Genomic DNA, 13,075 nt, shown 5'->3' on the forward strand with positions numbered 1-13,075 from the left:
TGCAGGTTTTTACGCCACGACAGAGGTTGCTTGCCACTCAGATATGTAATATGGTTTGATACCCATTCCAGAGGGGATCATGCAGCAGGAGAGGGTGGTCCTGTGCCCCTCCGAACAGCGGTTGGCTCTCATTGTGAGAGCTGATCCTCCTTCCTCCAAAAAGCTGTTGGCTCTCAAACTGAGAGCTGATCCTCCTTCCTCCAAACAGCTGTTGGCTCTCATCCTGAGAGCTCGTCCTCCAGCTAAGAAAGATGGAGTCTTCCCCCCTGCCACACTGGGATCAAATATTTTGCACATACTACATGAGGCATTAACTTACGGGTTTTTACGTCGCGCCAGAGGTTGCCACAGTAGTATATGAAAGTATTCAATCCATTATGCAATGCATGACCCATATTTTGCATATATACAATAGCATTAACTTACGGGTTTTTACGCCACGCCAGAGGTTGCCATGCAGTATATACAAAAGATGGAACTTGCAGTGCATAACCCAATTCACATATGGAGTAGAAGGCATTAACTTACGGGTTTTTACGCCGCGCCAGAGGTTGCTTGCCACTCAGATATGTAATAAGGTTTGATACCCATTCCAGAGGGTATCATGCAGCAGGAGAGGGGGCTCCTGTGCCCCTCCGAACAGCGGTTGGCTCTCCTTGTGAGAGCTGGTCCTCCTTCCTCCAAACAGCTGTTGGCTCTCAAAATGAAAGGTGATCCTCCTGCCTCCAAACAGCTGTTGGCTCTCAAAATGGAAGTGCCCTTCCTCCAAACAGCTTGGTAAATTCCTCCTTCCTCCAAACAGCTGTTGGCTCTCAAACTGAGAGCTGATCCTCCTGCCTCCAAACAGCTGTTGGCTCTCATCCTGAGAGCTGGTCCTCCTTCCTCTAGGTAATTGTTGACTCTCATCCTGAGAGTTATTCCTCCTGCTTTCGTCAGGGAGACGAGAGAATCGTCAAGGATGCCTGATGAAGAGCCCATGTGAAGGATTTTGAATGGTGCTGCATCATGTTCCAGAGGCACTGCGATCTTCTTGGCACAGTCGATGAGGTTGATTGCAGGATGGGTGTGTGGGAGGTGGGGGGACCTCCCGTCGCTGGTTGCTGCTGGGGGGAGCAGCAATGAACACCCATCCTGCAGTCAAGCCCATCGAATGGGCCAAGAAGATCACAGCTCCTCTGGAACACGATGCAACAGCATCCATCACCTTTCATGTTCATTCCTTCCATCTTGCATCACTTGACGGTTTCACAGTCTCCAACTTTGGCAGAAGGTTTTAAGTGACCCTTTTTTGTCATCCTCGGCACAATTATTTGTCCATGGTTTGGGCGAATGCTACGATTTGATCAAGTCTTTCAACTTGCTTCAGCAACTTTTTCTTTAACTCTTTATTCCTCTCCTTCTCGTTCTCTAGAGCATTCTCCATGGACTTTATCATTTTATCCTTTTGAGTCACTTCACCTTTAATATCTAAATTCATGCCTTCCAATTCGGCCAGCTGCGCCTTCATCTGCTCAAATTCCTCTTTCAAAATTCTGTTATCCTCTCCTTCATTTTCTAAACAGTTCTTCAAAAGAGTTATTTCCTGGTCCCTCTCAACTAACTCTTTCTTTATTTCAGCCTTTTCACTTTCAACTTCAACTGCAAAGTTTCTTATCAGCTGAGCTTCTGCTCTCAGAATTCTGTTGGTCTCTTCTCCATTTTCTAAAGAATTCCTCAGTGAAATTATTTCCTGTTCTTTATGAAGTAACTCTTCTTCTAACTTGGCCTTTTTGCCTCCTAGTTCAGCTTCACAATTTTTCATCTGCTGAACTTCTTCAATCAAACTTCTATTCCTCTTCTTTTCATTCTCTAAAGAATCCTCTAGTGAATTTATTTCCTGGTCGTTACCGGCCAGTTCCTCCTCCATCTTGGCCTTCTGTCCGCCTAGTTCAGCTACCCAGTTACTCATTTGCTGAACTTCCTCTTTCAAAATTATATTCTCTGCTTCTCCATTTTGTAAAGAATCCTTTAGTGAATTTATTTCTATTTCTTTACTGGCCAGTTCCTCCTCCAGCTTAGCATTCTGACCGCCCAGTTCAGCTACCCAGTTTCTCATTTGCTGAACCTCTTCGTTCAAAATACTATTTTCTGCTTCGCCATTTTCTAAAGAATCCTTTAGTGACTTGATTTCCTTTTCGTTACTGGCCAGTTCCTCCTCCATTTTAGCATTCTGACCGCCCAGTTCAGCGACCCAGTTTCTCATCTGCTGAACCTCCTCTTTCAATATTCTATTCTCTGCTTCTTCATTTTGTAAAGAAGCCTTCAGTGAATTTATTTCTAGTTCTTTACTGGCCAGTTCCTCCTCCAGCATAGCGTTTAGACCTCCTAGTTCAGCAACCCAGTTTCTCATTTGCTGAACTTCGTCGTTCAAAACCCTGTTCTTCTTCTTTTCATCCTGATTCTTTTCGATTTCCATCTCGAGATCGTCATTCCTCTTTTGCAGACCGGCTATTTCTTGTGCAGAGGCTTCCTTCAAATTTTCCAACTGGTCGACCTCCTTCTCTTTCTTTTCCAGAGTGTCTCGCATTTGGTCATTTGCCTTGTTGAAGCCTTCGTTCGCCGAAACCAACACTCGATTGGTGGCTTCAGCTTCCTTTAATCGTGAGGCCAGCTCTGTTCCTTCCTTCAGAGCGCTTTCCATCTTCTCCTGGAAAAGATTCCTCTCTTTTTCCAGAATCTGGATGTCTCTGCCTCTAGATTTCTCCTCTTCTTCCAGTCGACTTTCCATTTCTTTTCTTTCCAGCCCGTTCAGTTCAATCAGACGATCTTTCTCTACAATTTGATTTTGTAGAAACTCGAGCTGTTCCTTCGCTCCGTTCAAGAGGCGTTCCATTTCAGTTTCCTTGATCTTACTTTTTTCCAGAACGTCTTCCAGCATCATGTTCTTGGCGTCCAGACGTCCTCGCTGGATTCCCATCAACTGGATGTCATGGGTCATCTCGTCCAGGCGTTCCTCCTTCTTCAAGTTTCTTTCTTCTTGAGTTTCTTCTTCCAGTTCGTGAATGTAATTTCCAAGTCGTCGGCATCTCTGGTAAGCAGCCACCGCCAGGCCAGCCAACAAGGCCACACTCATACAAGTGATGGCAACGGCTCTGCCTGGCGTCCAAAAGTTCTGTTCATCAGCAATAATATCGGGAATAACAAGTACCTCAGCTATAAAGTCTAAATCCTGTGGTACACTCAAAGGTCCTTCAGCCAAAAGAAGCATCATTAGGTCCTCAACAATTGAGTGAAACAATCCACAGGCCACTAAAGTGAGTGCGCAAAATGCTACAATTAGTGAAGCAAACATCGTGATTATGTTATGCCAAATACGACAGACGTCACTAGTCCTAGTTCTTGAAACTGACGGGTGGATCCTTTCGATCCGAAGAAGGCTCCTCCAGCTCGGCTCCGAGAAATCCCTCCTCCTCTTCTTCTTCTTGTTTGGATGGAGAAGGATTCTCGCTCGCTCCCAGAGCTTCTGACTGACGAAGTCCTACTTCTGACGTAGGAATTCTCGTAGGAGGAGATTGTCTTGTCTTCTCCCTTTCAACTTTCAACTGAAATTATTAATCTCAATTTTTCCAGTCCAATATTCTCCTCGGATTTCTGATACAAGTTTTTTTTTTCATTTTGCCTTTTGTCCTCAAGTTCACTTACGTTAAATTTAGTATTGTGGATTAAATTTTTTGACGCCTTAACTTTATTGTTATTAATACAGTAATGATAATACAGTCAGTGTTATATCTATATATATATATATATATATATGATATATATTTATGCACACACACTCTCCCACACCCACACACACACACACACACATATATATATATATATATGGATATCCTAATAATAATAATAATGAATAATAATAATAATAATAATAATAATAATAATAATAACAATAATAATAATAATGTCTAATATATAATATATAATAATATATGTATATATATATATATATATATATATATATATATATATGTGTGTGTGTGTGAGTGTGTGTGTGTGTATGTATTTTTGTATATACTATACCAATACACTATTTTTTTCTAGAAATGATACCTTATATTATTATTATTATTATTTTATTATTATTGCAGTTGATTCCTAAAGTTCTCTCTCTTCTCACGTGCTTTCCCTCTTCTTCCTTTCTTCTCGTAAAGAGAATCAAAACACAATTTGATATAACCTTCCAATGTCAAAGTAGCGGAGAGAAGAATATAGTATGTAGCTGCATGTATACATTTACGTATATACATATATAATATAGGTAGTAAGTCTGATGGTGTTGTACGTGCATGCCTACGTAGGTGGGGGCCTTCTGGTCAAGGGAGGGGGATGGGGGGGGAGGGGAGGGGGGCGTGGGTGAGGGTACCGGGCGCGCGTTGGTAGAGAATAATCTATAACAGTACAACAATTTTTAAAAACTAATTCTGGTTACTTGTAATTCAGGTAACGTTCTCATATTTATACATACACACACACACACACACACACACACACACACACACATATATATATATATATATTATATATATATATATATATATATATATATATATATATGGAGACCAACACGAGTTGCCAATGTAGAAATAGTCCGCTGATTACGTGTCTTTAAAATACACGATCATCAGAACCGTCTCTTCCGTATGTTTAGGAAATAAAAGAAGACATCCTTTGTCATTCAGAGCTAAAGATGGGAATGAAAAGAAGGCAAAAGAGAAGACTTATTATCATCTCTAATATCTCTCGAGAAATCTGTACTTAACTGGCAACTGGACATCCCGGGCCATTGCCTAAGTCAGACGGTATCAGACTAGGTTTCAGTTCTGAGATTCAGTTAGTGTCGACGAACCTCTTCTTCCCAAACCTTTCTGGATTATTTGTAAGCTGACACGGACTCCTAAAAGGTATCAGGACAAAATCCCCGGAGGACAAAATCCCCCATAGGACAAAATCTCCCTTGCCAGAATTCCCCGTTTTCTACCGTTTGCTTGTTTTTATAACAAGGCAAAATTTTTTTTTTATTTTTTTTTACTAACAGCTCCATTAACTACCTTTTACTGTCATAACAGTACAGCCGTTTGCTCATTTTTCTAAAAGGCCATATACTTTTCTACTTACATAGTTAGTGTAACTAAATTTTCTTACAAAGAGTTCATTTTGGATATCACTTTAGTTTTCCAACACATCAAAGATGGAGTTTGTGAAGAGCAACAAAGGACAGGTGAAACGGCATCGTGAAGGATATATTTACTTTCAACACTGCGCTATTGCCGGATAAGAGCCAAAAACTTATAACAGATTTATACAAGAAGTAAAAACCTTAACAAATTGCTCACCTGCGAGTGCTATGATCGATTTTGAAAGAAAACAATACTCTGGTAAAAATATTTGTGCCAAAATATTTACAGAAAAACACAAGAGCTTGGTTTACGAAAACATTATCAAGACAATAATGAATTTTCTCTTAAAATAAGAATTATAGAGGCCTGTGTTCATGAAGCGTTTGAAGAGCTCTATGATGTTATGCCATAGGAGAGTTTCCCGATTTTGGATGGCTTTGAGGAGCACTATATTGGCAGGCCATGTCGACAAGGACGCGAGAACCCACTTTTAGCATATCTCTGTGGAATATGTATGCAAGAACAAACGATAAACTTAATTGTACTAATAATTCTGTGGAAAGATGGCATCGCAGTTTCGTATCATTTGCTGGGCGTTCCCATCCAGTCATCTGGAAGTTTATGAGTTTCTTAGAGCGAGAAAACATCTTTCAAGATATTCAGATGAAACAGATTATTTCTGGTATCGCTGTGATCCACCTACAGAGAAATATAAGGATGCCACATTACGAATCAAATCAGTTGTGCCAACATACCAAGAACAAACGTATTTATATGATATTAGAGGCATTCATTTAACTTAGCGTTTTAAACAAATACACAGTCTTTGAATAAACAATTTAGCATTTTTCCTGAAAATTGCATTTTCCTCGGATATTTTTATTGTTGGGAGTTCCACTTCCTGAGTTAAAACAATTTCGATCAGTAATATTCAGTTAACTAGAACTATATATACAATAATGAATGTAAAACCAGCAAACTACTGTACGAGTATTTTAATATGTTTCTGTTTGGAACTATATAAGCAATGAAAAATAAAACAAGTTACTACAAGTTATTCTTCATTGCACGATGTAGACCTATATTATTCTTGATTGCATAATGTAGACTTAATGAAGAAAACGCACGTCAAACAGGGTGCTTGAAGTGGAAACCATAAAAAGCGTTAATATTTTGAGGGAATGACCTTGAAATTCCTTTGTATACTGGGCTAGAAAGAGAGAGAGAGAGAGAGAGAGAGAGAGAGAGAGAGAGAGACCTTGAAAGTGCTTGATCATCGAACCACTTACTGTTAACAGTAAAAAAAAAGTAAGATAGCGACACGCTCATCTCTGAGTGACGGGGTTAGGGGGTTTGTGGGCGTGAGTTGTTATGAGAGAGAGAGAGAGAGCGAGCTTATTCTCAACGGACGTAACATGCGTCTAACGCTGTGATATATTCACCCACGATTCACAGATATAGGGTGATTGTGGGAATGGCTCTTACATCATTTTGCAAATTTGCCTTGAAACCACCTTGTCTGGAGTATGGTGTATGTATACACGGTGTAAGTGTATGGTGTATGAAACTGTTACAAACGATACTCATCCAGGGTATACCTAGTAGTTAAAAGTATGCATATTGTACAAACGGTTGTATACTTGTTTCATTATGAAGCCGGGCTGATCTGGTAGTGTAACAGTTTATTATATACATACATACATACATACACACACACTACTGGTTTGAATTGAACTTTCCAAATTGAACTTATATATAAGTTCAATTTTGGAAAGTTCAATTCAAACCAGTAGTATCCTGTTTAGCTCTGACTAGACTTGACTGGATTAAGCTCAGGTGATGACTATCATTTTTGTCAATATCTCCCTCCTGTTAATATATTTTCTCTGTTTTTTAATGAAGCGGGATCTCTCTTCTTTCTGTATTTCCCTTTACCTACTCTTACTTCTTCCTGATGGTCACCTTAGTATTCTTTGGAAGCTTGTTCCAGAGGAATGAGTTCCAACTTCTGAATTAACAACAACAACAATAATAATAATAATAATAATAATAGCCCTTCCATTTACCATTTCACCTAAGTCTCAGCCAAGGCAGCGAGAGCGAAGTCATGGACATTTCGTCGATTGGATACGCCACTTTGGCTGCAATCCTCGCCCCCGCCTTCCTGCTACTTGTGGTCTACATACGAGGAATCCTCTACCGTCGAAAAGCTGCCGTGGCTAACTTGGACCACGTCCGTTTGGAAGGGAGGACTGTAATCATCACGGGAGCTTCAGCAGGTAATAGTTCCCACTTCCCACGAGGCTCTGAAAGGTTGTCCTGCTCTAGCGACGAATTTTGGGACTAATCTGCGCATGCGCTTTCGTGACGTCATTCAAACTTAACGAAGCGACAGCTTAACTGATGTAAACATAAGGGATAAATTAATTGCCTTTGTTACAATTTGAAATGCGACTTCATGAATATCCCTCTATAGATTTAAGCGATAAATGCGATTCTGGACATATGAAATATTGTAGTTCATGTGAATATTGTTATTGGAGGAATCGAATGGGTGAAATGTTGCATAAATAAGTTTTTTTTTTTAACTTCCCTGTCATGATCTTGTGTCCAATTGGCACCTCGTTATCAACTGTTTAAAATTTGACTTCCTTTTGTAAGTTATTCGGTGGCGCGAGTCCGCCTTTCAGAGAGAGAGAGAGAAAGAGAGAGAGAGAGAGAGAAGAACTGATGTACCCCCTTGTCGTGTCTCGTTTCGCAGGCATAGGAAAGGAGACAGCCAGAGACTTGGTAAGAAAAGGAGCGAGAGTGATATTGGGATGCAGGAATATTCCAAAGGCCACGAGAGTTGCAGGTGGGAAAAATTGAATTATTATTATTATTATTATTATTATTATTATTCAGAAGATGAAACCAATTCACACGGAACAAGCCCACCAAAGTTGCCAATGACTTGAAGTTCTTAAGCTCCCAAAGAAAATTATGGTGTTCATTTTGACGAAGAAAGAGGAGGCAAAGAAAAATACAGAGAGACCCCACTTATCAAAAAGAGAAAAAAAACCATTATCATAAATGAACAAATAAGGGGGCTTCTTGACAAAAGCATTCTTTAGGTCCAGTAGGCTACAGTCAAGAGATAAGGTGGCTTCTCACTATCTTATCATTCTTCTAGATATACCACTTACTCTAATCTCTGCATATTGCTGGCTATCGGTAATAATTATTCGAATGTACTGCCAATAACTCATCAGTACGCCATTCTGTCATGTGCTTGGGATTTTCAAAGCACAAACACTACTTGTTTTGTTACACCTTAGCACTGTGATATTTCGTTATTACAGTCTTAAAAAACACACTACGCATATCATCATTTGTCCTCCGTCAAAACACTCGAAAAACGCATATATATACATATATATATACGTATGTGCGTGTATACATATCAAGGCATACATAGAGCACCGTGCACTAGAGTACATTATCAGATAAGACTGAAGGAATCTTTTCCATTTTTATATATAAAGAAAAAATAATTGATAATAGCGATGAACTTTACTTTAGCTGCAGTACAGAAGAGTAACTTATATTTTTGCTTGATATTTATGTTTTTATAACGAACGTGAATATCTCTTTCTCTCTCTCTCTATCTGTCTTTCTGTCTCTGTCTGTCTGTCTGTCTGTCTGTCTCTCTCCTCTCTCTCAGATCCCAGACCATATATACATCGGTAAGAGAGCAAAATAATATAGTTTCCATAAAATGCACGAACAATAGGTGCTCACACTTACGTAGAAGCCTGCTAATTCATTTATTCTCTCTCTCTCTCTCTCTCTCTCTCTCTCTCTCTCTCTCTCTCTCTCTCCAGAGGACATACGAAACACGACTGGGAACAATGATGTCCACGTGAAGCAGGTGGACACTTCGTCACTCGCTTCCGTCCGAAAGTTTGCGAATGAAATCTTGGCTGAGGAGAAAAGGTGAGAATTCTGTCAGTTTTTGTAATATGTCTTCTGTATCTATGTATATACCTGTATTTCAATGCTTAACTCACTACATTTTATCTGGTTACTAATATGGATCAAGTTATTATTATTATTATTATTATTATTATTATTATTATTATTATTATTATTATTATTATAGGATTGACGTACTGATCCTGAACGCCGGAATAGCTGGCTTGGACAAGCGTATATTGACAGACGACGGGCTGGAATACACAATGGCTACAAATCACTTCGGTCACTTTCTCCTAACTAATATTTTGCTCGGTAAGGATTTACTCTCGAAGCTTTTCCGCTTACTTTGGGAGTAAGCCTTCAAACTTCTATGTTGTTTTTGGGGGGGTTAAGAAAGGTGTCTGGAAGAGCCTGAAGATGACTAGAAAAGCTGTCTCGCGTCGAGTTAAAGATACAGGAATTTTAGGATGTGTTATGTTATGGGTTTTGTTTCGTGAATTCTGTTTTTACTTCTTCATCTTCTTCTTCAGGTCTGGTAAAGAAGAGTAGACCAAGTCGCATAGTCGTGGTGGCTTCCACTGCACTGAATTCTACCTTGAATGTGGACGTAAGTAGGTTTATCAAGGCTTCTAAATTATTGTTGAATTACTTTTCCTTTTTTTTTTTTTTTTTTTTTTTTTTGTCAGAATGAAAGCGTCCGGCATGTGTTGTCCATTGCCCCTGGCTCTGCCTGTCTAAGGGTGAGTGAAGTGCCGGCATATGACCCTGTAGTTCAGTGCTTAGGACCGTCTGATCCCATGTCCCTGGGCCAGAAGTGGCCCCGTTTGATTTTGGAAGTGGCTCGCTAGAGAAATAAGTAAAAATCTCATAACAGCAACAGTCCACTTAAATGGTGAAAAATCCAAAGTGGTGTAGCTGAAACTAAATGTTAGAAAGCTCTCGTGTATATATATATATATATATATATATATATATATATATATGTTATATATATATATATATATATATATATATATATATATATATATATATATATTGCTAATATACAAATTACTTTGACACATCAAATTTCGTTGTTCTTTTTTTGGCAGAATCTGAACTTCGAGAAAGGAGGCTTCCAATCCTTCAGATCCTACGTCCAGTCGAAGTCATGCAATGTCCTCTTTACTCGCCGACTAGCCGACCTCACCAGAGATGAAGGCAAGAATAAATGGATTCCTCTTTCGTTTCCTTTACATGAAATGATATTCTGATGTTCCAGACGCGAGTTCGAACCCCGCCTGGCCGTCAGACTGTCTTCGTTCTGTTTTTCATCTGGATCTTAGGCATCGTAGTGAGGAGAGTGTCCAAATTTTAGAAAAAAAAAAAAAAAAAAAAAAAAAAAAACAAAAAAAAAAAAAAAATGGAGAGATTATGATTCCAGCTTCTTTTATCAGCTTAAAAACACCAAATAAATTAAAATTTACTTCCTTACCAAGTATCCCAGGAGTAATTCCTTTGATTCCTATTACATAATTGAGTAGATTCGTCACAAATACAGAAGGATATATTATAATTGTCACTTGGGAACGATAATATTCATTCAATTTTTTTTATTTTTATTTTTTCCGTCAGGGGTCGTCGTGAATTGTCTTGACCCGGGATTCGTGCACACCGAAATCTTTGACAAGTCAGGAGGGTTCATGGTAGGGACGGTCGTCAGGTTGGGTGTTCCCTTCATGGGGAGAGTAAGTCTTTGGGTTTTGGTCTCGTCTGCTGATCTCACGTTTTCTGATCTCAAGTATTCTGATCTCACATTTTGTGGCCTTACATTTTTTTTACCTTATATTTCTGATCTCACATTTTCTGGCCTTACATTTTTTTTTTTACCTTTTTACCTAATATTTCTGATCTCACATTTTTCTTTCTTGATCTCACGTTTTCTTGCCTTGTCACGTTGGGATGATTTCATTTCCTGGTCTTACATTTTCTGATCTCACGCTTTCTGATTTCACGTTTTCTAATCTCACATATTTTGACCGCATATTTCTGACTTTACATTTGTGGTCTTCCATTTCCTCACCTCCCGAGTAAGCTGGAGGTCAAAATCACTCCTTGTTATATATATACATTTGTGTCGCTGTCTTGAGCATTGAATGGCCGAAAGTGGCATCCCTGTGCTTAGCCTGATCAGTCTATCTAGCAACTCCAAAGTCTCCAATTCATTTGTCCAACGTTTTTCTCCAAACCAGACTGAGGTCCAGGGGGCACAGACTGTTGTATACGTAGCAGCCTCCGAGGAAGGTGGGACCACCACTGGAAAGTACTTCGAGGAGTGCAAGGTTCGTTTTACAGTCTAGGAAAATAAAAGAAGTATTAGTGTAAGAAGTGAACAGACGAGGAATCATACCTTTATGGAGTATGATTGGCTTATGGACACGAACAGACTTCTAGATTTGGTGTGGTCACTGTGGAAATCAAACAGACACGAGGCATACGCAACATAACAATATTTTAATGTTTTACTCATATTTTTTAAAATTTATTTATCGGTCTGTTTATTTATCTGTTTTTCTAATAAACGATCTCATCTCTCAGTATTTCTAATGACCTGTTTCTCTCTATTCTTTGGAAGCTTAATTTCAAGTCAGTGACCCCTTTCGTGGGCTTTGATCCAAATGAATAGGGTTTATCTTCTGAATAATAATAATAATAATAATAATAATAATAATAATAATAATAATAATAATAATAATAATAATAATAGAAAAACTCAATTGTCATGATACGTCCCAGAAATGATTATTTTGTGCTCACTATAAAAATGAAATGCTCATTTAATGAGATGTCTTATTTTCAGAGTCTTTCCGATACGCAAATAATTTTAAAATCTGTGACGACGAATCCACGACTGTCAGAGAGTGAGGAGCGCCAAGACCACCACTAATTAATACAGCAACGGCCAGAAAAGTTGTGCACATTTCATGACATAAGCGCTATTATTATTATTATTATTATTATTATTATTATTAATTATTATTATTATTATTATTATTCGTCTAAAGTCAGTCTTTATATTTAATTCCAGGTCTCTTCTACGGCAGACGCCCTTCTCAACAACGAAGAGTTAGCAAAGCAGGTTTGGGAAGCCAGCGAGAGATTGGTAGGTCTACAGCCAGATGAGAAGCACTACTAATCACCAATGAGAGAGAGAGAGAGAGAGAGAGAGAGAGAGAGAGAGAGAGAGAGAGAGAGTAATCAAATATGAAGCTAAAATTCAAATGCATAATAATAGACATCGCTATGGTCTGGCACCGTCTACATCGGTCTAGGATCCAATAAGGTATAGAAAACCGAGACCGGAATGGTTTAGCAGAAAATGGATATATTGGATAACTAGGTTAATTTTTAATGAAAGTTTGAATGTTACTATTCTACTTAGATTTGTTCTTCGTTCATTATTGGAATGTAGTTAAGGCTTTATTCTTAAGTATAAGTATTCTGACACACTACGAAAATAGCACTACAGCCGAAGATCTCTGTCACAGCCTGAAATTGTTCCGTGACCTGTAAAATATACTTTTAAAAAACTTGGCCTTATTGGCTGTCGTGTTATTATTATAAATCAATTAGACAATAGTATATATATTATAATATACTATATATATATATATATAAAATATATATATATATTATTTTTTTTATATATATTCCGTTATTCAGATCTCGAAAGGGAAATCAGCCTGCTAAAGAGAGAGAGAGAGAGAGAGAGAGAGAGAGAGAGAGAGAGAGAGAGAGAGAGAGTGTTACAGGTAAAGGTGATAGATAAATAAATATATACGAACAGATGATAAAACCGGTAAACCTGAAATTCAGGAGACGTCAGCACGGATGGATTTACTACTCGGTTTTAAACAATCTGAGATTAGAAGATTTCCTTTACTGGTGCAATAGGCCTAACTATTGCGCATCTTAGTCTTAAC

The 13,075-nt window shown here is 38.5% G+C and overlaps 2 protein-coding genes across 6 annotated transcripts; one reads left to right on the forward strand and one right to left on the reverse strand.

Annotated features, from left to right (window-relative positions):
* Positions 1 to 1,306: 1,306 nt before the first annotated feature.
* Positions 1,307 to 3,250, reverse strand: LOC135211442 (myosin-2-like). The gene has a single exon (XM_064244750.1). It carries the CDS (start codon positions 3,248 to 3,250, stop codon positions 1,307 to 1,309), a length of 1,944 nt encoding a protein of 647 aa, XP_064100820.1.
* Positions 3,251 to 4,802: 1,552 nt separating this feature from the next.
* LOC135211024 (retinol dehydrogenase 14-like) lies at positions 4,803 to 12,692 on the forward strand. 5 transcript variants are annotated; one of them, XM_064244055.1, is made up of 10 exons: positions 4,815 to 4,940; positions 7,236 to 7,435; positions 7,918 to 8,010; positions 9,020 to 9,131; positions 9,298 to 9,425; positions 9,644 to 9,720; positions 10,205 to 10,313; positions 10,728 to 10,840; positions 11,345 to 11,434; positions 12,181 to 12,692. In XM_064244055.1, exons 2-10 carry the CDS (start codon positions 7,264 to 7,266, stop codon positions 12,286 to 12,288), a joined length of 1,002 nt encoding a protein of 333 aa, XP_064100125.1. In that variant the 5' UTR covers positions 4,815 to 4,940; positions 7,236 to 7,263; the 3' UTR covers positions 12,289 to 12,692. The 5 variants fall into 5 exon arrangements, with proteins under 5 accessions (XP_064100129.1, XP_064100125.1, XP_064100127.1 ...); XM_064244057.1 differs by having other exon boundaries at positions 10,728 to 10,798; XM_064244056.1 differs by having other exon boundaries at positions 4,851 to 4,938; positions 7,233 to 7,435.
* The last annotated feature ends 383 nt before the right edge of the window (positions 12,693 to 13,075 follow it).

The sequence above is a fragment of the Macrobrachium nipponense genome, chromosome 4 (assembly GCF_015104395.2).
Source record: "Macrobrachium nipponense isolate FS-2020 chromosome 4, ASM1510439v2, whole genome shotgun sequence".
Classification (NCBI taxonomy): Eukaryota; Metazoa; Arthropoda; class Malacostraca; order Decapoda; family Palaemonidae; genus Macrobrachium; species Macrobrachium nipponense.